General features: G+C 45.7%; 1 protein-coding gene across 1 annotated transcript; it reads right to left on the bottom strand.

The window, feature by feature from the left end:
* Positions 1 to 27,431, bottom strand: LOC149360052 (cytochrome P450 3A8-like). Its single transcript, XM_089572154.1, has 5 exons — positions 27,207 to 27,431; positions 14,643 to 14,848; positions 10,627 to 10,816; positions 5,927 to 6,141; positions 1 to 2,215 (listed from the first exon to the last, which is right to left on the bottom strand). Exons 2-5 carry the CDS (start codon positions 14,826 to 14,828, stop codon positions 1,232 to 1,234), a joined length of 1,575 nt encoding a protein of 524 aa, XP_089428280.1. The 5' UTR covers positions 14,829 to 14,848; positions 27,207 to 27,431; the 3' UTR covers positions 1 to 1,231.

Genomic DNA, 27,431 nt, shown 5'->3' with positions numbered 1-27,431 from the left:
ATAAACTTTATTCGCATCAGTCTGCGCTGGCGACCATTCATATTCAAGGGAACATCTCGAGTATGTTCTATCATAGGCGTATTTGCAAAGTACCCTCGCATATTCGAATTTTTTATACAAAAGCTAAAGGCCACGTCGAGTGGCCGACCTGTGCAGCGGGCAACACACCATCGCATTCTTCTTCGATCCCACGGCGCTAAAAGATGGCAGCAGGTATGCAGACACCTTCTTCATCTTTCTGCTAGTCCAGCTGGAAGTTGTGAATGCAGTACCATCCACTGAGCTGGCACGAGCAGCTCGGCCGACAAAGCAATTATATGATTTGATATAAATACATAAAAGGGGCGCCGGCAAATGAGAGCAGGGAGCTACAGATAAAAAACATTGCGTATGAAAGCCGTACTTTTAATGAAAACAGAGGAGCTTGCCACTCTTGATAAACTTGCAACGTATAACTACACGCAGATATGATAAAATCACAAAAGATCTTGATTCTTGTTTCTCTAACGATACCTTGCTTCTAGGAGCAGATTTTTACTTAGTAAAAAAAAACTTCCTGATATTTACATTATCCCTCTGTATAATGTAACACACAACAAGGAAATCACATAAAAATATAATGATGCTTTTGCGATTATTCGTCTTGTCTCCTCTAACGCACTTAACAAGTCGTTTCAGCCCCTTGCCTTTGAAGAATGAAATTGCATAACCCTAATGTTTGTAACTGAATGCGATGTTTTTAAATTCCGCTAAACGGTGCGTTCATACTTGAAATCCAAATATGTGCAATTGCTGCCTTTGCAATTTATTTTTACGCTGTCAATGTATGCTTTGGTGCAGCTCTATTTACATACATATTTTTGTGTGTTTCACGTCGACCCTGTCAAGTGACGAATGTTGCACTGGGTGTGATCCATAATGTCACATGTTATCCCGACGTTCTCCCCCTATGCAATGCCCCTCGCAGAGGTCTTTAAGGGGTAACAAATGATGACAATGAATGATTTGTATTTCGTCTTCGATCTGACCTGATGAGTTAGGACAGTCAGGGTGAGTTCCTGACAGGAAAAATGAGGAGATGAATTTGATTTATGAAGGAATATATTAACTCACGAAAGTTGCGTTCGATACCAATGATCAAAATTGCAGTATAGGTCACTTGATTTCTTTATACAGTGATCCATAACCGCATCGTCCATTTATTTGTGCCTTTCGGCCGTATTTAAAACCATCACCCTTTCCCAGGTTCACGAACCTCAACGTGTAACACTATCTCACGCTGCGGAAACACGTTCATAAGAGGAACTTTGAATTTCATGTTTGTTTCCGTCTCGCCACAAACACTGAACTTGAACTTCTTGAGGATTTTGGGCAAAACAGCCTTGAGTTCGAGCACTGCGAAGCGCTTCCCGATGCATTCACGTGGGCCTAAGCCGAAGGTGACTCCTGATGCAGCAAGAAGGTCCCCATCGAGCCTTTCGCTGAACCTGTCGGGGTCAAAATTATACGGATCAGGCCACAGGACAGGGTCATGCAGAACGTTCCACGTCGGTAGGATAATATGTGAGCCACGCGGAATGACGTATCCGCTTGCCAGGCGGGTATCCTTGGGGCAGACACGCGTCGTCACCAGCACCAGAGGTGGGTACAGGCGCAGACATTCCCGAATAACTGCGTCGAGGCGCCTCAGTTTTTGCACGTCTTCGTAGGTGACCACCTCTTTGTCGGGAATGGCAGACATGATCTCTTCGTGCAGCCTGCGCTGCTCGTCTGGGTGTTTCGCCAGTTCATAGAGAACGAAAGCTAGAGTACTTGCAGTCGTCTCGTAGCCGGCCGCCATGAAGACGATACAATTAGATACAATGTGCGTATCCCTGATAAAGCTCCCCTTGGACATCATTCCATTAGTTGGAGACGTTGCAGTCCCGTTCTTTGTGCCACTCATTTCATTAACGTTCTTCTGGGCTTCGACCATCAGGTGAACGATGTCCGCTACGCCTGGCGCTTGCTTCTTGCGGAGCTCAAGTACTCTCTGGACTTTCTCATGGATGCATGAGAATAGCTTTCCGTAACTAAGGAATGGAAAGATGGCAGATATGATCCGGCCAAAGGACGGAATCAGTATGCAGACATCATTGATCATGTTGCCAGAATTCAACAATATCTTTCTGATGGTACCGATGAGTGGGTCATCCGTGTTTTGTTGGCATCCAGACTGCAAGAAGGAGAAGAAAGATAAATCAGTTCACTTCACGTGGGTCAAAATAAACAAAACGTAGCACATCATCTGCGAGGCTGGCAAAGCGTCAAGTTGAAAACGTGTCTATTACAACTTTCGTGTTTCTAAATCTCGCCTCACGTGCAGAATTCCGCGAAGCAGTCGGCACATGGACAACATGTAGAACTGAACCGATACTACTTGTGTACTGTATAAGTACTACTTGTGAGCACATGTGGTCGTATGAGTATGACCACGACTTCTATTATTCCAGTACAGACTTGTCACGGATTTCGGCGCAAAACATACCAGTGCTTGGAAAGTCGCTGTTTCACGATAGCAGTTGAGACGGAATAATGCGCGAGCCGAAAAGGCTGTAGCATAATCACACAGCCGAGAGAGCGGCGCATCGGCTGACTGAGCAGGGCACAGAAGATTAGAAAAATGATTTTTTGGGTCTAGTTCTCTGGTGTTTAACGTCCCTAAGCGTGTGAGGCTACGAGGGAAGCCGTAGAGGAGGGCTAAGGGTAATTTCTGCCACCTGCGTTTATATAACATGCGCTGGTATTGCATGGTACACGAAACTCTAGAATTTTGCCTCCCTCGAAACGCGACAGCCGCGTTCGGGATCGCCTTGCGTATTTGGCGTTAGCATGCGAGCACCATAAACACTGGGCCACCCCGGGGGTTGACAGAAGAAACGAGTACACAGGACGGGCTCTAGAGCGGTTCACAGAGTCCATCTCGTGCGCTCCAATTTATAGTCTTGCGCCTTTTGCGCTGTTTGCCGCTACCGCCATAATCAGCTTCACTGTTCCCGCTGCAGGACGAAGGCTTCTCCAATATATCTCCAATTAACCCGGTCCTGCGTCAGCAACTTCTCAATCTCATCAACCCACCTAACCTTCTGCCACCCCCTGCAACGCTTGACTTCTCCTGAAATCCAGTTCATTACCCTCGACTATCTGTCATTTCACCTTTGCATTACATTGTCTGCATTACATTACATGAGGCTACCTCGTTGTCCCTGCCCTGCTCACCAGCAGTGAAAAAAAGAAAAGCAGCAGGGAAGGGGGATCAAAGAAGTGCATCTGCTGAAAGACTGTGGTAACGAAGAAAATTATGCTACTTAGCACTGCATAAGTTTCGCGACCTCAAGAGTGCCGACAGCCGAAATTGGCCTGGTATAGGGGGCGAGTCTGTCAGGTGCTCCTAAGGCTTCGTAGTGTCTCCAATAAATGTACCAACTCGCCATAAAGTGCTAATGTTACATTAGGCGACAGTGTTAAGCTCCTGCTCAGCAGAAAAACCGTCGTAGACATTGGCGTTGGCCAGACGAGAAAATCCTTAACTGTCGAGAGGGTTGGTACATCGCTCGTTGTGCTGTGCAATGAAAATTAATAAAACCTCAGAAAAATTGTGGTTATCATGCGTAGCTTGACTCAAACGTCGTTACACAGGCAAGAATGCGAAGTAAATTAGTTATGCTGAAAGAGAATTGGTATAATTAGTTGGGAATCGAAACCATGACCCCTTGGTTGCGAGTCAGACACGTTACTTCTAGATCATTCGGTCGACTTCATTATAGGGGGCCTTGTGTGTCTTGTGGTGCACCACGTGGTCTGGTAGGCCTACGCATGTATCCTAATGTGTGCGTGATTAGAAAAGCGTCTGACTAAGAAAGACACAAACTAACTAGGTGTGTGCGAATAGTACTTTTTCGAAACCGAATCCAATACGAATCGAATATTTGTTCTAATATTCGCCACTTGTGCGAATATGACTACAAAACAAGCAATCGTTCAAAACACTGAAGTGCCGGTGTATGTGCTTTGGTACGTTGCTCTAATTAAAAGGCACTACACTAATCTCCACTAAACAGTCGCAGCACGAAGCCAGTGTATTAACTTAACGGCCGCCAAGTGATATGTAGGGGACAACTTCATTTTGCTTTTGTTGACGAGAGAATAACTAGAGTGGACGACAACTATATATGAGCCTTGGCTTCCGAGATCAGGCATCAAGAATGGTTTGCTGAAATTGCCGGAGCCCTGCCACGTCATCAGGGGCTTAAGACCATATGTATTGGGAGCACCGCAACATGAATGAACCGCGCCGCGGCGCTGAATCCTTCATCGCACCACCCAACGCATACTAATCGCTGCAAGATGATACGCGGCATCGGTGTGGTTGCAGTTTTTGGAACAGCCGTCGAAGATAAATACGATGGGCCTTATTCGAGCTTAGTGTCAGTTATCCGAAACGTACTCGAAAAGTTTAGAACCTATTCGATTCCTTTCGAATTTTGGATATACCCTTCGATTGGCTCGAATATTCGGATAAGATGACATTCGTTTAACTATTTGAAGTTTTCGAATATTCGCACACCCCCAAAAATAACCATTAAAGCTGCCGCGTCCCACTCTTAAGGCAGAGCTGAAGTGTCCCCCTAATTTCATTTGGTCTGTAAGAATGGAGATAAAAAAAGGTTTACAGATTATATGACCGATCAGCCCACTTTTCATAACTTGCAAGATATCTAATGTAACCGGTAATAGAACTAGCGTAGTAGTAGTCTTCAATTCGCGAAAGCAGCACGCTAGTTTTCAGAAAGGCAGTCGTATTGCAGCTCAGTGGTATAACAAGCGATGGAATTATCATACGACCGAAGAGCGAATGCGCGTAGTTCAAAGCCGAAATCTGTTCGTTCGCGCTCTGGGAGCAAAATGCAGGGGTAACCGAAACATCGCCTCCCTGCTACAACTTTGGCTCGATGCTCGGGAGTCGAGACTGAGAAATTTCGGGCAAGTTAATGAACATGATGTTGGGCAACCCACGATGTTTCGTCTCGGCAGCTGCCGAGGCTAAAGCAAAAGTAAATTGTCAAAAGCAAGCAGGGCTCATGCAATAGTAAAATAAGCACTCTGAAAGAACAACTTAATGCGGAAACCATCAAACATAGCTATAGTAGTAAGCGAATGGTCTTCCCATTTCGTTTATTTATCCGTGAAGGTCCGTGGATAACAGAAATCTAGCGCACGTACCGAGAAGAATGACGTATGCGTTCTTTTTCGGCGCGTTTCTAGAAGTTTTCATTTGCTACAGCTAACACCAACCTAACACTCTTTCCTTTCACGAAGTGTACACTGCCAACACTGCACGCCAGAAGTTATACAACTGTTCTTTCTCAACCGCCGCTAAACAATATGATCTATCTCCCACATTCTACTCGGCCCTCACTGAGACCGTTTTCTCTCGGAGCTCTCCCTTCTCTCTTGATGACGTCATTCTATAACTCGCCGCTCTATCACGTGGCTTAGCTCGTTCCTCCGATACTGCCCGATTCCTTCCCTTCGTGCCCTAAAACTGGCAGCAACTCGCCCTAGAACATTAGCACCCAAACTGGCTACTTTTTTACCACCTTTTTCAATCTTTCCCATAATCAGGTACACGGCAACGTTGAATTGATTGAAACAATAAACATATGTCCCGGGCCCCGTTTATCACTCGGAGGCATTGTCATCAATCACAACGAAAGGGGCTTTGCTTCTAAGCCGTGTCGTAGGGCTCTCTGTGGCTTCCCAGGAAGTTTTGGTATGGACGACGTCAGATCAGGAACACCGTCGATACAAAACGACTCACACTGCATCGTGACCCGGAAGTAAACCTTGTTGGCCGTATATTTATGAAATCCGGAAGGACTCGCACCTGCCATCCCAGCGCACACTTGGTGATGACGTCCATGGAGAGTCCCTGGCAAACCTTGGTTAGATTCACTTCGGCACCGCCTCGGGCCGACACACGTTCGTTCAGGATCTGCACCGTAGCGTCCGAGCACTGATCAATGACGTCCAGCATCAGCTTCATCTTTGCCGTGGTGAAGCTCGGATTCAGCAAGCTCCGCACGGTCTTCCACTCGTCTCCTGCGAACAAAGGAGTAAATGGGTGGGTCCGCACTGGTATCCACATCATACAAAGAGAAAACACTGAGACACCTAATTTCATTACGTGTTGGCAAAGTGACATAGTTCGAAGCTGTTGAATGTGTTCACCGGAAGTAACCGGTGCAGCTTGAGACCCACGTTGCTCTTGCTGAGCTCTTCTTGTACACCACCCGACACTGCCACGGTTGCGAGGTGGAGGTATATACCACACATACTAACCCAGAGAGAGAGAGATAGCAAACCTTTAATATATAAATATAAAGGATGAGCCCGGGCAGGTATTGCATGCTAGAATTATCTTGGTCCGCGTCCCTAGTCAGGGATGCCGCAAGATCCCGCCGCCTCGCGAGCCCGGCGAGCAAGGGCAGCTTGCGCCGTCGCATTCGAGCACTCGAGGAGGAAGGTGTCCCAAGCCTCGTTAGAGGGGGTGTTTGGGAAGGGAAGTGGGGACTGTATTGACAGGCCCAGGCCATGTGGAAGAGAGAACAGAGCTCGTCACACTGGGGGCACAAAGGATTCACTTGCGGGTCATAGCGAGCAGCGATAGCGGGACACCTGTAGGTGTTCGTCTGTACCTGTCGCAGAATGCGTTCGTCTGCCTTCGAGAGCCCCTTTGCCGGTGGAGTGAACTGGCGATGCCTGCTTTTTTAGCGGTCTCTATTTTCACGAAACAGCGCAAGTGGTCGGCTAGGCACACCGGCTGGTGAGGACGCGGAAGTAGTGCTGGGAGGATAAGTACTCGGGCAGCGGCATTCGCAGCTTCTTTTCCAGGGAAGTCCCTGGTGGGCCGGCGCCCACATGAGGCGTACAAGCGTGGGTGCGGCGTCTCTAACTGCGTTGTAGAGTATGTCATATGCTGGAAGGCAATCATTCCTCGCCCTCCACAGAGCTCTAGCAAGCGAAACGCGAGTCGAAAATTACAGCCTTGCATTGATGGTCTGCGAACGCGAGGGCGATAGCGACCTCTTCAGCCCGGTGGGCATTCTCGGCGCGGAAGGACAGCCCATTGGTTTGCAATTTCTGGTGGACAACGGCTGCCGTGTAGTGGCCCGATGTAGAAAGACCTGCGACGTCAACGTAGAACACGCCGGGTTTGGAACCATGTTGCGCATCCAGCGCCCGAGCACGCGCGATTCTCCGGCCTTCGTGTATGTGTGTTGTGTCGTGTATGTTGTGGGGCACGGGTTGGACCCATAGCCTGTGCCGCCACAGCTCCGGGATACGGAGTGGTTCCTCCGGGACACAGGGTATGCTTATGGTGAGGCGACTGAGTGGACGGCGTCCTGGCCCCGTCTGCTCCAGTCTCGTGTATTGATTCATGAGATGAGCCTCTTGCAACTCCAAGTAGGTATTGAGCACCCCCAAGACCGTTGAGGTGGTAATCGGGAGGTCCAGAGCTTGTTTCACGACTTTGCGAATAATTATATCTAATGCAAGGTTGACGAGATCAGAGTCTTGTGCTCGTACATTCACCGCTGGCTGAAAGCCGACACCACGATCGCTAAAATCAAGCGCGTAGGGGAAATGGTAGGCAGTACGCTACGACACGTGTCTAACCGGCGCGGTGGCTTGCGCGGACGCGATGCGTCCTTATGTCAACGCGAAGCTTATGTCACTAGTCGTATCCTGTACTCGACGTCGTACTTCCGCCTGAGTGCAGCTAACAGAAAGCAGTTAGACTAACCCAACCGGTTGACATCCTTCCCTCCAGCCAATCAGGATTCTTCTGGACGACGCCGGACTGCGCCGGATTTTGCTCCGGTGACTGTGCTTTGCTGTCGCATAAGAGTTCTCCCCGCTCTGTGCATTGTATTGAATGGTCGCTACGGTCACCAGTGTCTGTGTTTTATCTACGAATCTAAGAATTTTAACTTTAAGTTGTTGTTTTTGTGGAAAGAAACGTACACTGGTGACGAAGTGAATACGATGTGTTTAATATTTTTGCATTATTTTAAAATTACTCCGATATAAAATACCTGCCCGCTTTCCTGGGCACATATTCATGCCGTCTTCAGTCGCAAAGATTTGCTGTGGCCCATATAAGAATGCGGCCCTTACTCTCAAGTATACGCTATTTGCCCTCAGTCATTTTTTATTTTCGTCCTTTCGTGGTCCCTACCCGTTGTATTCATGTTCATTCTGTTCTAATTTATTTCTCACTGACTGGAATTTTGGAGTGAGATAGTCTGCGGGTGTGTGTATTACTGCCTATTTTTACCAGTAATCACCAAAGCGTAAGGTGTGAGTAGCGACAGCAGTACTGTTCATATGTTCATCTACTGTGCATCTACGGCCACAACTTTGGGATTGAACACCAGCAACATACCATCCATTTATGAAAAGCGCAGTCCGCTGCTTGGCGAGAATGAGAGAGATAGAGATTCAAAAGCGTTTTGGTTTCTCTATGTTCACAATGACGCTCCTTATCGACCGACGAAATTTTCGACAAGCACATGGTTGAGGGTAGGCGTAAAGACTGGACTATATCGGCCCATTCAAAGAATTGACCCTGGTGTCTGACGGTACCGTGGCTTTATAGGCTGTGAGGCTTAAAGTGAAATGTGCTCATATGAACAGCTGGAACACAACGCGAATGACGCAAATCAGTAGAAAGAATTGGACTGCTAGGTTGAGGTCGGCAAACTAGCACCTGCTCTGGACAGGTTACCAGTGGAATACAGGGATTTCAAATAACAAATGGAATCCACTGCAGTGTTGGAGCGATGTAGTCCGTTGCGTAAGTAATCCTGAAATCACTTAGTACTAACCACGTTATCTTCCATAATTAAATCACGGAAGCGGGAACTGAACTCAAGGTACCGTCACCAGAGAGTTTCATAGATAATTTCTTAAACGGTTGTGCTTCATGTGAAAATAATGGGTATCAGTTAGTTTTTCAATACAAAGCAATCCGAAGCCCTTTTTGATGTTTGTAAGAAAACGGTTGAAGGAGAGTAAGGTCGACCTTATGGAGTGGCCAAGTTTGTTTATATAGATTCAATTTAAAATATTTCAATTGAATCCGACTGTTCCTTGGGGGATGAAAAGCCTGCAGAGTCTACAAAAAGTTTTCATCAGCTGACGAAGGAGTGGTACATTATAAACTAGACGTTGATTGACAGCTTCCTGAACTCCAACCCCACACAGTGTAAAACAGTTGTAGATGTAAAAGGATAGGGTGCGAAGTACTGAGAGTTAGAGTTTTTTGTGAACGGGCTTTCTTGACGTCGAAGCCTCATTTTAATTTTATAGAAGAACCAACGCCTTCACACCCAGCAGAAAGCAGTTCTCCAATAAATTTTTTTCTGCGAAAAGTTATGGCCCCAATTGCTGATAAAAATTCGTTGCTATTGTTTAGAAATTGTGGTACTGTCTTCTCATCAACCTTTTTCGAAAGTATTAGTGCTGTAACAAGGCAAACTTGAAAAACTGCCATGTCATATCTTTTTTACTACTGTTATGCAAAGTAGGTACTGTGAGCACCACTAGCTGTACCTTGCCCACAGCAACAAGCATTATTCGGTAATTCTGGTTAAAATGATCAAATTTTCAGAAATTCAGTAAATTAGTCCACTGGAAAACAAATACTAATACTTGAAGAGCGTTAATTATTTACTCGATTATTTTTTCAAGATAAAAGAAGGGACGCCCGACGTAGCTTGAAATCCGACGTAGACGTGGGCGGGAAGCACGACTCAAAGAGGCCATATTGTGAATATTTTAGCGAATCTGCTATGCCAAGAGGCGACATGAAATGTGCCGCTTCTTTTTTTCACCGTGGTTCTGTAGACTGGAACGACCTCTCCAATGACATTGCTACCATCTCATGCCCATCCACATTCGCCGAAACTGTTACCAACCATTTTTCAACATAACACTTGTTCATTTGACTGTTTGTACCCACCCCTTATGTAATACCCCCAGTGGGTCTTTAAGGTATTAAAATGAAATGAATGAAATGAAACAAAAGCTTCGCCCTGGCATCGTGTTTCTGTTTCAACCAAAAGACTTGACGAAGACCAGCCCTCTTGTAGAAACGTTAGGTGAGTAGGCTGAGGGTTCCCCTCAACCTTTGTTGCTTTGTTTTGAACTGATTCAATAGCGCCACAGTACACGGCACCAGCAAGCTGGCGTTATTGTCGCGGGGTGGGGGGGGGGAGGGGGGGGGGGCGGATGGCGCAGGACAGGGTTAAATGGAGAGACAGGGGAGAGGCATTTGTCCTGCAGTGGACGTAGTCAGGCTGATGATGATTATGATGATGATGATGATGATGACGAACTGTCGCTCAGTCGGTCCTCATGGAAAAAGTTCTGATAATGCGAAACACATCTCAGAAGGGCGGTCCTAGGATAAAGAAGCAGTTAAAGATTGTGCGACTGCCCTAGTGTGCTAAAAAGAGGTGATTCCAAGAACGCCTTTAGTACTTCATTTCTGAAAGCTTCTCAAAGACCTCAGAACCATACCTTTAAGGCCGAGGAGGCTGTTGACTACAACTTCGATATCCGTAACCATGGGTGGCCGGTCAATGAACTCGTGGGCCCGCTTGACGAAGCACTCCTTGATCGCAGCCATGTCACCAATGACCACTTTGGCAACCTCTCCTTCGTAGAAACCGTACACTTTGCCGTACTGTTGCGCCCACGTTTCCATGACCTGTAAGAGGACAATGATTAGGAACAGTAGATATATTTTATTACGTGCGTAATGATGCGGCTGTTTAATAAAATCGCAAGCGTTTAAATGCGGTGATAATGTAGGCCTTTCAATGGAAAATCTTTAGAAGCAAAGTTCCCTTGAAGCGTTCATTCTAGGTCTTTTGGGTTCATGGTCACGAACTTTTTTTTATCACGGCTATAATTAATAATTTTGAACGCCCCTGCTATGTAGGCGTATTTCTGGCCACGCTGCGAAGAAATTAATTGCAGATTATACTTCGGCTCCCGCAAATAGCTTCACTCTTGTCCAGCTGCAATGTTTCTTAGGTTTCACGGTTTCAAGCTCGGTATCTAATTCGCTTCAGACACTTGAGCAGTGCAAAAAAAAAAAAAAACAAGGAGGCTGCAGTGCACCAGATTTGCAGTCAGCCAGAAGCTAGTTTGTAATAAATATGTATAGGTTCATTACCGGATATGCAAAAGATAACGCAGCTTACCGTGAAAGCATGGGCTGCCCGGTACTGGGTTGACCTTCAAGACTTTCCTTACTTAGTGCGCTCATGGTAAGCTTCTCGTGATAGCCGTCACGTCGTCATTAAGTACAAACGGAGCGGTCACCCCGAGCATAGAAATTATTTTTAGCGTACCACAACGAAACCTCACAGCCCCCTAAAAGCCAGCACCTGAAAGCTTATTACAAAATGGGGGCCTGCGTAAGAGGCGAACGCTGGGGACCCACGAAGGCCTTCTAAATTTGTTCTGATTAAACACTCACAAAGGAAGCCCCACGAGAAGGATCAATAGGTGGGATACACACATATCAAAAGATAAAGTTGCGAATATGGACCGCTGTTTAAATAAGACAGGTAACGAATCACAGGGATTTGAGAACCGCCTTCATTTAACGCTGGATAAACCAACAATGGCACTGAAAACGTCATTTGGAGGACAAGATTACTGTTCGTCTGCTTGACGACAGCAGCGATATAGCTACAGAAAAGTCGGAATCGTGTAAAAAGAATGCCTGTCCGGCAACCGCCATTTGACTCTGGTACTAAAGGGCCCACCCGGGAAGGTTTTATTTTGCTCACTATGTCACTAAACGTTAGTCTTTTGAAACACGTGCACGCTATGCGCTGTTAAAAAAAAATGAATTGCTTTTTGCGAATAAGAAATTCACGATCACAAACATCGTTCCACCTAATGTCCCTCTGGTCGTATTACTTCAGTGAAAACCCGGCATTCATGCCCAGTGCTCATCGTTTCTTTCAAAAAACCATGATAGCCTAATATAAAGCACTCAAGGCATCTTCCCGTGGTAGGATATCGTTTCTTTATATCTACTGATTCCTCACCCAATAAATGTACACATCTTTTTCTAGATGTGCTCTTGGTTGGCTACCTGGCTGAGAGGATATGCTGCCGGGAGCTTGCTAGCGGAACATCTTTATCGACACAAAGAGGATACGGGCCGGCGAAGATGGCGAATGACCGGAGCAAAGTATCGTTTCTCTTTCGAGCTGCGGTCAGACTGCGTTAGCACTCTACTTTCTGCGCACAGCTTCCCACTTCGGCAGGCCGGGCGATTATCGCTTTTGGGTTGTGGGAGTCTATAGGGCCCCTTTTTATACGCTTAAACTGCGCGCGAGCGCTCTCTTCTCGCCATCTAAGGTGCTTGGGGGGGCAGCGCAACTGTGCATGAGCGAACTGTTACTCGCATCAAGTGGCGTGCGGCCGCTGCTGTTACGACCTGACAAGGACAGCGACAGCAGAGGAGGATGGGATTCCGGCTGGAGCGCTGCTGAGGCGCCGTCACGCTGTCGGTGGCCAGCGCGGGCTGTAGCGATGAGGACGGACAAGTCGGCTCCTGATTGAAGATGGCAGCGCCACCTCCGAAGATGGAACAGGCGTTTGGCGTGAGTGAATACTAGGTGGGCCACGCTTGAGCAAGAGCGTCAGACGCGTCAGAGGGGACGCAGCTATCGCTGCCGCCGCCCAGCCACCGGCTGCGGCCGATTGTTTAACCGGGCTGGAGCATAGTTTAGCCAGTTGTTTTTTAATGTTCATGATTTTGTCTCCAAGTTTCGAACATTAGTGTTTTCTAGAGAAAAGCACGTTTCCGACAATTATTTGTGCCCTGAATAAAGAAGTATAACAGGAGACTAGCTAAATTCACTGCCGACAATAAGCAGTAATGAAATGAATCTAGAATTTTCCAGCTATCTGGCATCATGTTTCATTTAGATCTCATCATTGTCTTATATTCCTGGTAAGACCCTAACTGGTGATTTATGAGCGTAGAACTGGTGACGAACCGTTTATATAGACAGCCATGAGTGGAGAAAGCGGTACCCGGAGGCACACTGGATGGCCTGATATGTGCACGAGTGAGGAACACGTGCTATTTCATTCTTTCGCAATAAGGGAGTAACTGTACCCACAAACATAAATGATATACCTGGCAACGGCCCAGTAAAATAAACAGCATGAGCTGCAGCGGAGGCAACGGCGGCTGCTTCGAGCTGTCACTTCCTACGCTCTCGCCTCTGACTCTTGCGCTGCCCACCTGGCAAAAACATCCTCCAAGACGGCAGTTCCGGCAGTTGAAGGTTTGCTCTCTATGTGTTGTCGCCAGCGCCGGTTTCGCTGATGAGAGGTCTTCGCCGACACCCATTCCTCGTTCTAGCTACGTCACCGATCAACTACTCGCTCCGCGGCGTGCAGAACTGCGTCTTTGTTACGGCGACCCTCGCGAGCATGTTTGCTACGAGCGTCCTTTTCACTTCTGTATCGGTTTTAAGTCCAGCAAATCTGCTGGTGCGTGCTCCCCTCGCTTTCATTTCTATTTTTACTTCTTTCCTGGAGACGACTAGTCAAAGGGCAACAAAAGGGCCGCTGCTGCGTCATCCGCGCTGCCGATATTTCGGTAAAGGCCGATTCACACGACGGTCCGCTCGCCCGCGCATCACGTGTTCATGCGTCAGCTAATTGAGTGGCGCGCTGACCAGGCCGCGGGCCGACAGCGCGCCTCTCAATGTGGTGAACGCATGAACACGTGATGCGCGGGCCGCGGGCGCACAGACCGTCGTGTGAATCAGCCTTAAGCTGATTCTCCGGCCATGGGCATACGGAATCTTGGCTGAACTCCCTATCACCGACATCCTCATTTCTGAGCTGCAGCTACTAGGAGAAAGAGAGAGGAAGAAAGATACAAACGATTAGTCCGGCTCACACGCCCGAAGACCTTCTGTTTATTTGGTTTTGTTATTTGTAATTTTTGTTACTTCTGAGAGTAATTTTATTTGTTTCCTATCACGTGAAATCCTCTTCTAATTTCTCTGTAAACAGTACGATACCCTTGACGTCAGGAGCGCACTTTTTTGTGCCTTGTCTTTTCCAATGAACCCGATGGTTAATTGCTGCCTGTGCTTCTCTCCCACTCAGTCGTCACTCAATTCGCTGTTTGCCTTCATCTTCAACGTCGTTATATTATGAGCGGCACTTCCTGAACTTCCTAAACATAAACTATGGCACTCTGGTAAAATCAGGTTCCATCCAGTGTGTAAATTCCGCAGACATGCTTGTGTAATGACTTATTGGTCAGGCGAAGTAAGTACCTGTTCTGGAGAAAAGTCACTACGAATATACCTCGTCAGCCTTGATTTTCCTCCTTCCCGCTAAGAATATATCGAGTTTGCTTCAAACTCTCACGTTTAAATGTAATTAATATCCAAGTGTGTGAAAGAGCCCTCAACAGCTGTTTATTGTGGTCGCATTTTCTGGCTTGAGGCATATGTGTTGTCCGTTTGTGAAGAAATTGATACCTTGAGTCGGTCCTTCTTGAGCTCCATGTAGTTGCCGAAGAAGAGGCTGGGCGGAGGTCCGGGAATACCGTATCTCTTGAGGAGGCTCTGCTTATAACGCCTCTTAGCAGCCCACGTGAAAAACGCCGCCGCGGAGACCACCGCCGCAAAGAGGAAGACCTCTAGTGGAATAGCGCTCGTCGTCATCGCCGACTGCTTTGTCCTACCTGCGCTCGAGAACGCGAAACAAAACCTATTGTTAGATTAAAGTATCAGCACGGAAATCATTCGTAAAATATCTCTGGAAAGTTCCTGCATATATCAGCATTTCACTGAAGCTGGCCTCAGCCTGCGTTAGCTGGGATAATTTCCATTGATCCCAGTTCACCTACAGCTTGCGCTAAATAAAGTGAGAGAGAGAATAGAAAATTTTTAAGCAAGATCGCCTAGGAGCTGCTTGTAAGTTTAGAAGATTACAGCGTCGCCACATGTTCACAAAATTTCTGAGAAGAGCAGTTACTGGTGTTCTCAGGTTCAGAAAACGTCACCTAGTACTCACTAACAGAAGCGTAACAAAAAATGAATTGAATGACTTTTCTTTTCTTTGCGTCATCACCTTCATCAGTCTGACTACGCCCACTGTAGGGCAAAAGCCTACCCCATGCCTCTCCAATTAACCCTGCCCTTTGCAAGCTGGAACCACCGTATGCCCACAAACTTCTTAATCTCATCCGCCCACCTAACTTTCTGCTGCCACCTGCAACGTTTGCTTTCTCTTGGAGTCCACTCCGTTACCCTCAAGGCAAATCGGTTATCTTGGCGTCGCATTATATGCCCTGCCCAAGCCTATGACCTTCTCTTGATTTCCACTAGCATGCCATTAAACCGCATTTGTTTCCTCACCCACTCTGCCCGCTTCCGGTCTCTTAGCGTTATACCTATCATTTTTCTTTCCATAGCTCGCTGCATTGTCCTTAAGCTGAACCCTTTTCATTAGCCTGCACGTTTCTGCCCCATATATCTGAATACCGTTAATATACAGCTGTTTTATACTATTCACTCGACGGGGATTGGTAAACTGTCGTCCATGATTTGAGAGAACCTGCCATATGCGCTTCACCCCACTCTTATTCTTCTAGTTATTTCCCTCCCATGATTTGAATCAGCCACCACTACCTGCCCGAAGTAGACGTATTCCCTTACCACTTCCGGCACCTCGCTACCAATTATGAACTGATTCTCTTCGAGAGTGTTATTTCAATATTTATTGTTATTTTAAGACCTGCCGCTCTGCTCTGCCTGTGTATCTAATTGATCATGCTTTGAAGCCCATCTCATTAGGGACTTAGCAAGACAATGTTATCAGCGGATCACAAATTACTTAGGCATTCTTCATTAACTCTTATGAGTGATTAAGCAAGGCAGTGTCATCAACGAATCCCGAATTACTTGGGTATTCTTCATTACCTCTTGTCCCCAATTGTTCCCTCTCCAGGCCTTGAAAGACGCCCTGTAAGCAAGTGGTGAACAGCATTGGCGAGATCGTGTCTCTCTGCCTGACGCCGTTCCTTATTGGAATTTTATTCATGATTTTTTGAAGTACTACGGCAGCTGTGCAGTCGTTATAGGTATTGCCACGAATGTTTCGTAGCGTGACTTTTTGGGCTTGTTGGTGCATAGTTTCAAAACACTGTAGCGCAGCAAAAGACGAGGACACAAGAGACGAGAGAACACCACGAGCGCTAGTGCTCGTGGTGTTCTCTCGTCTCTTGTGTCCTCGTCTTTTGCTGCACTACAGTGTATTGACACGAATGTTTGTAGTGTTTGTTTCCTCATTCTTAAAAGCTGGCGGCACGCCGCTTTAACGCTTTGTTTGTGATGCAAGACGCGCCTAGGTTTATCTCGTTTGATCGGAGCCGATTCTGCGTTCTACCAGAATGTTCTAGTAACCTTCCAAGATTTATCTCGAAAGTTCGCTATGAGGTTTAAAAAGAGCACGACCGAGAGTGGCGGGCATTCTGTTCGATGACCGCCGAGCACGCCAGTTGCTACCCGCCGTGAGTCATTCAGTTCTTTGTGGGCGGAAGTGAGCCCAAATAGAGAGTTTCGTTCGACGCCATCCTCGGTGTTTCCTTGCTCGCCGGACTGCATTTCCCACTAAAATACAATATCTTCCAGTATTTTCACATAAGGTTTTTGTGCACACTGATTACGCAATGTCTTCATGACTTATGAAGTTTCCGCTGATTCAAATGATTTCTCGAACGATATATATAGAGGTTGCTTATATTCTGCTCATTTCTCTATCACCTGATTGACAGTGCGAATATGGTCTATTGTCGAGTATCCTCTACAAAAGCCTCCCTGGTCATTTGATAGATTGAAGTCCGGTTGTCCTGATTCTACATGCGATTACCTCAGTAAATACCTTGTAGGCAACGGATAGTAAGGTGATCGGTTAGCTGATCTTTTTCGGTACACAATGGCTATTCTTCTTCTCGATAAGCTGTAGCTAGATTAGCAGATTAGTTAAATAAGCAAACAGCTTTTGTCCTGAGCTTGCGTATTGTAATGAACCTAATGGAGGCAAGAGGAGCCGTGTTACATTGCGCCTTTATTTTCGACCGTGCATGAGAGAGGAGCAGCTATGCCGACGCGTCAAAACTTCTTCGGTTTTCTAATGCAGAGAGAGAGAGAGAGAGAAAGTAATTTTAATGAGGAACCGGTGGTGACATAGCCCTGGCCTGCTACTCCACACAGGTGAAAGGGAAGGGGAGGAAAAGGAAAGGGTGAATGAAGGTTGATGATGGCATAATACAATCAGATATTACTGGCCTACGCATCCAGCTGTCCTTCACTGGATTTCATCTCGCCGATCCCGCCGGATCTACGCCGTATGCGCAGCACATCGCTACCGACAGATGAACGTGTCCAGTTAGGACGCTTTTTACAGCACCACCGCCGACGGATCAGCGCTGCCTGGCGCTACCACCCGAACCATGCCGGTTCACTTTGCCCTCATCCTAGACGGAAGCCCCATCAACGGAAGCATCATATCCCGGGAGCACATTTAATCACGTACTGCACGCCTGGTTCCTCAGTGGGCATGACAGCAGCAGCTATGCGGACACGTCAAAACTACTACTGCTTTCTAATGCAAGCTAGTCAGAATCCTTTCTTGTTCTGTAAGCGCACAAATAATGTAAACCTGCTGCTCTTTCTATGTCGAAATGTTTTGTTTACCACCGGTACTGAATGTCTGCATGTCTTAAAGTTGCTTCTTTTTGGTGGGGATATCGAACTAAACCCAGATCCTCCCAAGGATGATCCTAGCAAGAGTCATGATTACATTGTGGCTTTGCTGAAAGCACCGAATGGCCAAATCGGCAAAAATCACACAGAAGTCTTGTGCCATGTTAGCGAAATAAAGAAAATCCAATTAAATCTCGAGCAGTGAATGAGCAATTTTCATGACCGACTAATGGCTTTGAAAGCTAAGCTAACATTCCTGCTTCGCATTCCTACTCTAAAAATGATATCACCCATACAGTATCGGGCGCTATTGACGCCGAAACGACCGTCCATCGTAGTCGTTTAGGCGGCCTCTTAACACAGATCAAGGCGCGAAAACTTGCTTTTCTACTGTTTTAATTTAAAACCAGTCGGAATCATAGGCGGATTCGAAAAAAAAAATGACTCTACTTTATTTTATCGTCACTAAACATGCAGCTAGGTGATGAAGCTATTACCCGAGCTCATAGGTTGGGCAAGTTTGTTCCAAACAAGTGTCATGCGTGATAACCAAGCTCCGAGCGTCGAAATAAAATAAGCCATTTTTCCCGATAGGTAACAACTAAACTCATCAGGTGTCAGTGTTTGCGAAGACTGCTGTCCGGCTACCCGCACATCACGAAAAAAACTACATGATTTTGGCAAAACCAGTGGTCAGCCGTTCTCGATTCAATACAACAAGCTGCCTTTTTTCGCCGAACAGTGCCTGTGAATGTGAATATGATAATCCTAGTGATACGTCTGCTCATATCAACGCTGCCGAGCCGGGAACTGGCTCAGGCCGCTTGTGTTTTTACCACATGATTTATGGGCAATGCCTGTACAGTATAAGGTATTCGAGTAGAGACTCATGTACTTTGCTGGAGCATGTTCAAAATTGTGCAGCGCATTTTTTGACTAAGAACCATTGCCTCGATGTTCGTAGCAACTGTATAAATCGCGAGCTGACATGGGATTCCACAGGGGAGCGTCGAGTGCCATTTATGTCAGCATTTCGTTACCACAATTGCTTCAATAAAACTACTATTAGCCATATTTCATATCTAGAAGGTGCGATCAGGACTGCAAAACACATGAGTTCAAATGCCACCCTGATATTTCCTAGTCCTCTTTCTTCCCGTGTGCCATGAGTGAAAAAAATAAACTGCCTCATTGTGTAGTCCAATGCCGATCCGAGGCACTTTTCCGGACACTGTTTTCGTTTTTTTAAGCGAAAAAAGCATTACTATTCTAATTACGAGAAAAGCCGGCGGCGTGCGTGCGTGCGTGCGCGCGTGCGTGCGTGCGTGCGTGTGTGTGTGTGTGTGTGTGTGTGTGTGTGTGTGCGTGTGTGCGTGTGTGCGTGCGTGCGTGCGTGTGCGTGTGTGTGTGTGTGTGTCTGTGTGTGTGTGTGTGTGTGTGTGTGTGTGTGTGTGTGTGTGTGTGTGTGTGCGTGTGTGTGTGTGTGTGTGTGTGTGCGCGCGCACGCGTACGTGCGTGTGTGCGTTTGTGCGTGTGTGTGCGTCTGTACTCGCTGATGGTACCGAAAATCACTGCGATGACAAGAAAAAACTAGGATGATGTCATCAAGCGGCGTTATGACGCACACAACAAGGCGAGCAACACACTTCAGACAATCCTATACATACCGTTCGTCTAAATATACTCGCCGCTGGCCCACCGCTATGTGGCGCTGCCGTTCCCGACAATCGTACCAAAATTGTGACTAAACCGTTAGTAGTACAGCGTTGTGATAAAGATGAAGTGTGGCAAGTGCGCTGCACGCACTCGCGCGCACGGGAGGAGAGAAGACGACGAAGTAGGAGAATACAGATCGGCTCGACCGTATGCTACGTGTACTGTTTCATTCTAATTATCATTACTTACCATACAACATATTTTGGCGACGAGGATGCTGTTTTGATTCAGGACCTTCACGTGGACTGCTCATCATCCGGCATGACCTTTTCTGGGCTTCAGCCACCACCGCCCTTCCTGCCGACTCCTGGTCGTCCTGCCCTACCATGGGAGCAATGGGAGCTGGCGTTCCGGAGTTACATGCTGGCCTCTGGTGCCTCTACTCTGGGCGCGGACAGGCGGAAGGCCATCCTGCTGAACTGCATCGAGCTGGAAGGTCAGCGTATTTTTTATACCTTGGCGCCGCCGTCGTCCACTCCAGCGCCTACAGCTGCTGCTTCGCACTCCGGTGACGAGGCGCCCCGTCTTGACGAATTTGATGCGGCGATATCCATCCTCTCTGGGCATTACAAATCGTCCGTGTATGTAATCGCCGCACGTCATCGCTTTCGCCGTCGAGTTCAGGCTCCAGGAGAGACAACCGATGAGTACGTCACTGTCCTTCGCAGCCTTGTCGGCGACTGTGGCTTTGGGACCATGGCGGACGATATGATCAGGGACCAGCTGGTCCCCTGATAGAGTCACGAGGTTTCTCGTTGCATATGGCTTAAATGTTTCGAGGCTAGCTTGAGACAGGGTGAACTGACAACGTATGGACGTTGAATTGTATGCCTTGCAAGACTTTTGTATCAATACTGTGATGCAACTGTTCCTCGTAGAGCGTTCCGGGTAGTATAATGCACATAAAATCGTAGAAAAGAATTCTAATGCATGTGCAAACATTGCGCGTAAACAATGCACACAGGGACAGTAATGCTATCGCATTCCCGCGCGTAAGCGGCCTTAAGTGCCTCTTCCGAATCTCTTTATCTCATTTCTCCGCGTTTTCATCTTCAGAATATTCCTGCCCCGAGTTGTTTTCTTTCCTTTCCTTCTGTGCCATTCATAGACCTTAATCTTGTAAGAATGGTCAGATAATGTTGATCTTCATACCACTTACGTGCGCATCCGTCTCTCTGTTACATATATATATATATATATATATATATATATATATATATATATATATATATATATATATATATATATATATATATATATATATATATATATATATATTTATACCACTTACGTGCGGATCCGCCTCTCTCATACATATATATGTATGTATAGGGCAGGCTCACAATGTAAGCTTACAATTTGTAATCCTGCGCTGACGAAGGGAATGCCATTCGCAAAATAAAGTTTAAAAGAACAGTCACGTTTGTCGTAATGCTGTACCTATATATATATATATATATATATCGTGAATCCAGGTACTGCTGAAACGTGAACCTTGCAGCAGCTTACTAAGACTACTTCTCAACTGGAACGTAGGGGCACTTTTTCTTTACAATAGTTTTTTTTTGCTCTGATAATGGCAGGCTCTTCTCACCATCCAACTGTATTGTATTTACGTACCTCCCGCACCAGATTTCGTTCTAGGCGTTTTTTAAAGTACACTTGTTACCGTACAAAGGTGGATTTCGACGTACAGGCACTGCCATTCAGCCGTGCCAATACAGACTTCAGGAGCACAATTACTCATAATGATATTTTTGCAATCAGCGCACATCCTGATAACTAAAGCAGGTGAGTGAAGTGAGTAGATAAGGTGCCGTCTAATTAGTTTGCCCTTTGACCAAGTGGGCCTGTGAGGGCTGGCTGAAATACAAACTATAGGATCCATCGCTTGACAAGCCGCCGCGCTACGCTCACCAACGGCGACATTCGAGCGACAGATATCGTATAGACGGAAATGCACTAGCTTATATTCGAGATTAGGACTCAGTTAATCGGAAACATGAGGACTCGCGTCAATGCAACTAACTAGACTACAGAAAGTGTAAATTTCTATTTGATGGAAGTGTGTTTAAGCTGAAATTTTTTGCTTTTCTACTAACTGTAGTTGCAGTATGATCAGTATGTTTTAAATTGCCGAATGTGACACGAAATACCCTACGCTTGTTTTTTTTTTATGCGCTGGACGCATACGTTTCTCCTGCCGGCAATATGCATCGGGCGCAGGCACACTAATTCTCAATTTGTTCAATTTTCCCATTTTCTAATTCTTTTTTACAAAAATTGAGCCCTGCTGGCTGTACATCGGGGTCGGACAGTATATCATAAAAACAGTGATTAGCCACGTTCGACACTAATGCACTGCGTTAACTTCGCCTTCCCTACAAAATTTGCCAATACGATGACAAGTGTAATCAAACAGGACGTTTAGCGAAACACTACTGAGTACAGGGGTCCGCTAAAATTAAATATTTCATGAGCCCCGCAGTCAAAATATCTTCAACTCTTTGCATTCAAACCACGCTTCCATAACATGTTTCTTCAACCTGCCTAGCCGACTTGTGCTTTGATGTTTTTTCCCCATCGGTAGGGACGGAACGGGGCCGGCATTCAGTCGTGGTCGCACAGAGTTGCGATCCTTAATTGAACGAACACTAAGTCACGCCATAAAACTCCGTCGAAGAATGGCGTAACCAGTCAGGCTATGGCGCTAAGTCACTGAGATAACACCAAGGAAATCATCTTTCTAGATGTGCTGACTTTCTACAACCACTGCATAAGAATGGGTCACTTGATTCCAGATCCACAGCTCCAAGCTCCAAACTGCTATCAGTGTTTATACTTAAGGAAATTGTGCAGGCTTATTTCATCTCACACTCCACGATTTATGCACTGGATACAATCCACATACTATTGCTTGTCACTTTTCGCGTCGGTGCATGTATTGAACTTGCACTGGGAAGGCTAATCACAGGTTGACCGCTTCGCAAAAAAAAAAATCCTCTTGGGGTTACCACAGCTGAAAAATGCCAATAGCCGCGAGCGAAGTCCGCGGTACGCTCCTGGAATTTTTTTATTCACTTCCGCTAACACAAAACAAAGGCCCCAGAATTATATAGCCGCTGAGGCATGTGAGCAGCCGTCTGTTAAAAGTTGGCAGTTTACATTCGTTAAACGTTGCAAATAAATCTCGCCACCGCTGTCGAATAAGCTTTAATAAACAACGCCACATCCATTGCAGCAGCCGGTGAGAAGAGGGAAAAGTCATCGATGACGTTTGTGAATGGCACGCCTCGAGCTAGTTTGTTGTTTATGGCGAAGCCATAACAGCGCAATCTTCACCAAGGGCAGAGAAAGGAAAAAGGAAGACCATACACTGGCACTGAGCCAGGGTCTCGTCCTTGGTGGTTGGCGCTGTTTTGGCTTCGTGTTATTTCTGGCATTCGTTGAAGCATAGCACGTAGCATTTTATACTCTGTTGCTCAAAGAGGCAGCACGCTACTTGGCTACGGTACGCCTCCTTGCTCTGTTGTTGTTGACTACTGTCGGTACCGTTTCAATGTTACTAGCGGCGCCTGGGCCTGCTTCTTCACAGGCCCATGTAAGCAATCAAACTGGTGCAGGAGCATGTAGTGAACCACGCTCTGGTGAGGAGTATCCGATTTGAGCCCGTAGTGAAAACTTCCTGATGACAGGGAAGCGAAATTGCAGTTGTCCTACTGAGCGACACCAAACGGCGTTGGACTCTTTCTTTCTTCCTTTCCTTCTTTCTTCCTTCCTTTCTTTCTTTCTTTCTTTCTTTCTTCCTTTCCTTCTTTCTTCCTTTCTTTCTTTCTTTCTTTCTTTCTTTCCTTCCTCCTTTCTTTCTTTCTTTCTTTCTTTCTTCCTTTCTTTCCTTCTTTCCTTCTTTCTTTCTTCCTTTCTTTCCTTCTTTCGTTCTTTCTTTCTCTCTCTCCTTTCTTTCTTTCTTTCTTTCTTCCTTTCCTTCTTTCGTTCTTTCTTCCTTTCTTTCTCTCTTTCTTTCCTTCTTTCTTCCTTTCTTTCTTTCCTTCTTTCATCCTTTCTTTCTTTCCTTCTTTCATCCTTTCTTTCTTTCTTTCTTTCTTTCTTCCTTCCTTTCTTTCTTTCTTTCTTTCTTTTTATTTGTTGCTTAGACGTTTGCCTAAGAAGGGGCTGAGGCTAAAGGAACAATGTTGCCTTACAGGGCCTCAGCCCCCTACTACAAGACAAACAAACATAAAAATTACAAAAGTTCAAAAGTCCGTCGGGCCGGTGCAAAATAGTATCGTTGATAAGGACAAAAAACATAACAAAAACAAAATCAATGAAAAGTAGGAACAAAAGTAAGCATTATACAGAGGAAAATACATACACACTCAGCAAAAAAAGACAGGAGCGCTTCAAAAGATTTTGCATCATAAATGTACGATGGGTATATAAATAAAAGACCACGACATACATGAAACACTACATCAAACAACGAAGTTCTACTTAAGTCTTATTCTAGCCTACTGAAAAACAAGGCATAATGGACATATAAGCACAAATAAGAGTATAGAGACGCGAACACAGAATCACTAATTGTAAAAAAAAAATGGACTACATCATGCTTGCATGAGAAAATTTAGTGATTGGTATAGGTGACATCGCTACAGAAAAGAGCTCCCTTGCATTCATTTTTGAAAGTGGAGAAGGGTTTACTGTAATTAATATTTATATCTCTTCTATTAAGAATTTTGATAACTTGAAAAGACAGTGCTTGACATCTTTATTTTCGGGTCTCTGATAGCGTACAAGTTTACTCTGTCTGTGGATGTGATATACAAACGATTTTTATGTATCCATTGTAGAAACTTAAAGTAGTATACCTTATCTGCCCTCAGCATATTGTACTTTATAAAAAGAGTATGCGTTCTTTGTTCCCTTTTCTAGCCATGATAATTTTCACATATGCGTAACACTTTCTTCTGTAAAGTAATTATTTTTTTGTAATTAGAATCAGTTGTCGTACCCCAGACTAAAATACCATAACTTATTCTAGAATAGAATAGAGAATAATATAGTGTCTGCTTCATCCAAGATGGAATCAGTGCTGGATTCTGTAAAGACAACCAATGACCCGTGATAAGTCGGACTTAAGGCAACTAATATGGGCGTTCCAGGACAGATCACTGCTAAACCATACACCCAAGAATTTTTGCTCAGTCACCTCCTCCAACAGGCTACCTTCATATCTGATGCTAATAGGGTTCTGGTCCCTAACGCTTGTGGGTTTAAAAATTACGTATTTAGATTTTGTTTTATTTAGAGTAATGCGATTGGCTTGTAGCCACCTGGAAAGTTTTAATAAATGATCATTGACACATTTTTTGAGGCATGTTTTTGTTGTTCCTGTAAAAGATATATTCGTGTCGTCGGCATATATGATTAACTGAGGGGATTCTGGTATCATAGTTATATCATTTACATATATAAGAAAGAGTAAAGGCCCCAAAATTGATCCTTGAGGGATGCCATGTTGTATCTTCATTTTACTCGAACTGCGATCGTTTATTACTACATGTTGTGATACATAAGAGCAGTCGATCATTGAAGAAAGAACAGCTCTCGAACTTGGTGCTAGAAAGCGTACAGGATGCCCCCTGTGCACAAGAAATGCTCTTGAGAGCACACAAACCAGCATGTCTGGAAGGCAGTCTATTGGTGAAAGCAAACGAATGACGTCACGATGGCGCACAAGCTAACAGCTCTGACGACTGACTGGTAATCATGCGTCAGGTGCGATACCCTTACAAAAATGATCCATAGACTGTCTATAGACTTCTTATAGAGTCTATTGCCTTCCTCTAGATATTTTTGTCTAGTCATAGTCTATAGACTGTCTATAGACAAAACTCCGCTAAAAGTGTATGGTCGTAAATCTATAGATTGTATATAGACTGTCTATAGCACTTGTATTGCGTATAGACTGTTCTCTAGGATTTGTCTATAGCGAGACTTTAGTCTTTATAGAGAAGTCTAAGGACGGTCTATAGACTGTCTAAAAAATTTTTGTAAGGGAATCACTTCCTACATTCCACTCCTGGACGCCGACGTTGATTGCTCGGGGACACTAATAAGCCAACACGTCTATGTTCTGTGCTTCTGAATACCTCATGACTCTTCCAAAAGCTATGCTCTCCTGACGTCGGTGCGACTCACTCGTACGGAGAGCGCAGTTTGTTTTCAATATAACCCGGAAGCTTATCTTGTGAGAAGGCGAGCGTTAGGAATCCGCTCCGCTAGCTATATAAAGTCTGCTTCCTCCTCCCGTTAGGCTTAATCGAGGGACTACTGACTTCGTGAAAAAAAAAAGCGTTTTTCTTTGTAGAACTCACCCCCTGCATTGAATTAAGTAATGCCGCCGAGGCGTTAAGTTCGCGCACATGATGTCCCGACATGGGAGCATTATATCTGTCTGAAGCATGTTTTTCTTTGTGGTCACATATAAAAGAAGAGAGCTTTCTTAGTAGACTGCGTGAATTCGTCACTCAAAATTACTTATCGAATTGTAAACCATCGGTAATGTGTAATCAGTTTCATTAAAACAATTTCAGGGGGTCGTAAATAACCACACATGGCCGCATTCTTTGGAGCTTAGTTAAAATTTTATCCGGACACTTTGGTTCTGTGGAGAATTAAAGTTAAAAAGAATGAAACAACGGAGAATTGAAGAAAAGACAGACAAGTTTGAATAACGTGCTCCTTAGCTGCTGTGTACACTGCGCTAAGGAAACGGGGATAGGGGCTTTTTTTAAAACAGGCGAAGAGGACAGAGCAAGCGGAGACAGGCGACAGCAGATAAGCATATGCAAATAGATTCATTCCCAGCAAAAAATGTGAGAAACTGTGGAATTGCACGAGATTTGCGGACGCTAGCACGCTTGCGGCGGCGCGAATATAAACAAGCTGCGTATGAAACCAGTAGATTATTGTAGCTGAATGCTTTTTGGCCGATGAAATTCCGCATTTTGCCATGCTTCGCTCTTCGGTGCAGAGACCTTCACTGCAGTGTTAGGAATGCGCCTACCTGTCAGCTGCCATCTCCCTGTGCACAAACAATTTAAACCTCCTTCATTTTTAAATACTCATTAAACAATATCAGTTCTTGGATTAGCTCGCAGTGAAAAATCTCCAATCCCGAAGGCGAAGGTGGATAGAAGTGCATGAGTTTATACTAAGAATATGTGTGTCCTGCGCTTTTCTTTTTTCGGGTGTTAGAGTTTCGGTGCTATAGTGTGTTTACAATTTTGATTGTACTTCTGGGACTCACTGTCAAAGGCAACTAAGTAAACTTCAGAGAGACCTCGGCTACATTCCATCCGTACTGAGATATACCATCTGAAAGCAATGCGTACGATATTATGTTGGCGCTTGTCGCAGCTAAAATTTGACGCGAATAAGTAAGTTTTAATGTTTATGTCACAAGGAGGTTCGAGTAAAATTTGCGTGCGAGTAAAATTTGAAGTTGGAGTGAAAAAGGTAGGTCCCTCGTTGCTAGCGCTCTTGCCATCGAGCGAATAACGCTGATCTACTGAAACCCAGACGGGCGTTCACAAGCAACCGGTCGCGGCTTACCTCTTTGTTCCGTCTCTGCGACCCAGAAACCGTCGACCCTTTTCCTGCCGCGGTAGCGGCTGTAGCCGTCCGGTGCCTCCGATGACCGCCGGCTTGAAGTATATATATTTCGCTGGGGTGCGAGAACTTCCAGGTGTAGTCCGAGCCCCTTCAAGGCCGTACGCTGGCTACCGCGGCCGCCCGCGAGCAAGTAAAGGCAAACCCAACACGCGCGCCACTCGAGGC

Source organism: Amblyomma mixtum, chromosome 2 (genome assembly GCF_055824585.1).
Source record: "Amblyomma mixtum isolate Tamu chromosome 2, ASM5582458v1, whole genome shotgun sequence".
NCBI lineage: Eukaryota > Metazoa > Arthropoda > Arachnida > Ixodida > Ixodidae > Amblyomma > Amblyomma mixtum.
This window is presented reverse-complemented; position numbering and strand designations above follow the sequence as displayed.

Coding starts and splice junctions, on each gene's coding strand:
- LOC149360052 (XM_089572154.1), bottom strand. CDS start 14,828: ATGACGACGAGCGCTATTCCACTAGAGGTCTTCCTCTTTGCGGCGGTG. Junction 6,142..10,626: donor CAGCCTCCTCGGCCTTAAAG/GTATGGTTCTGA, acceptor CTTTGTTCGCAG/GAGACGAGTGGAAGACCGTG. Junction 2,216..5,926: donor AGTGTGCGCTGGGATGGCAG/GTGCGAGTCCTT, acceptor TCCTTCTTGCAG/TCTGGATGCCAACAAAACAC.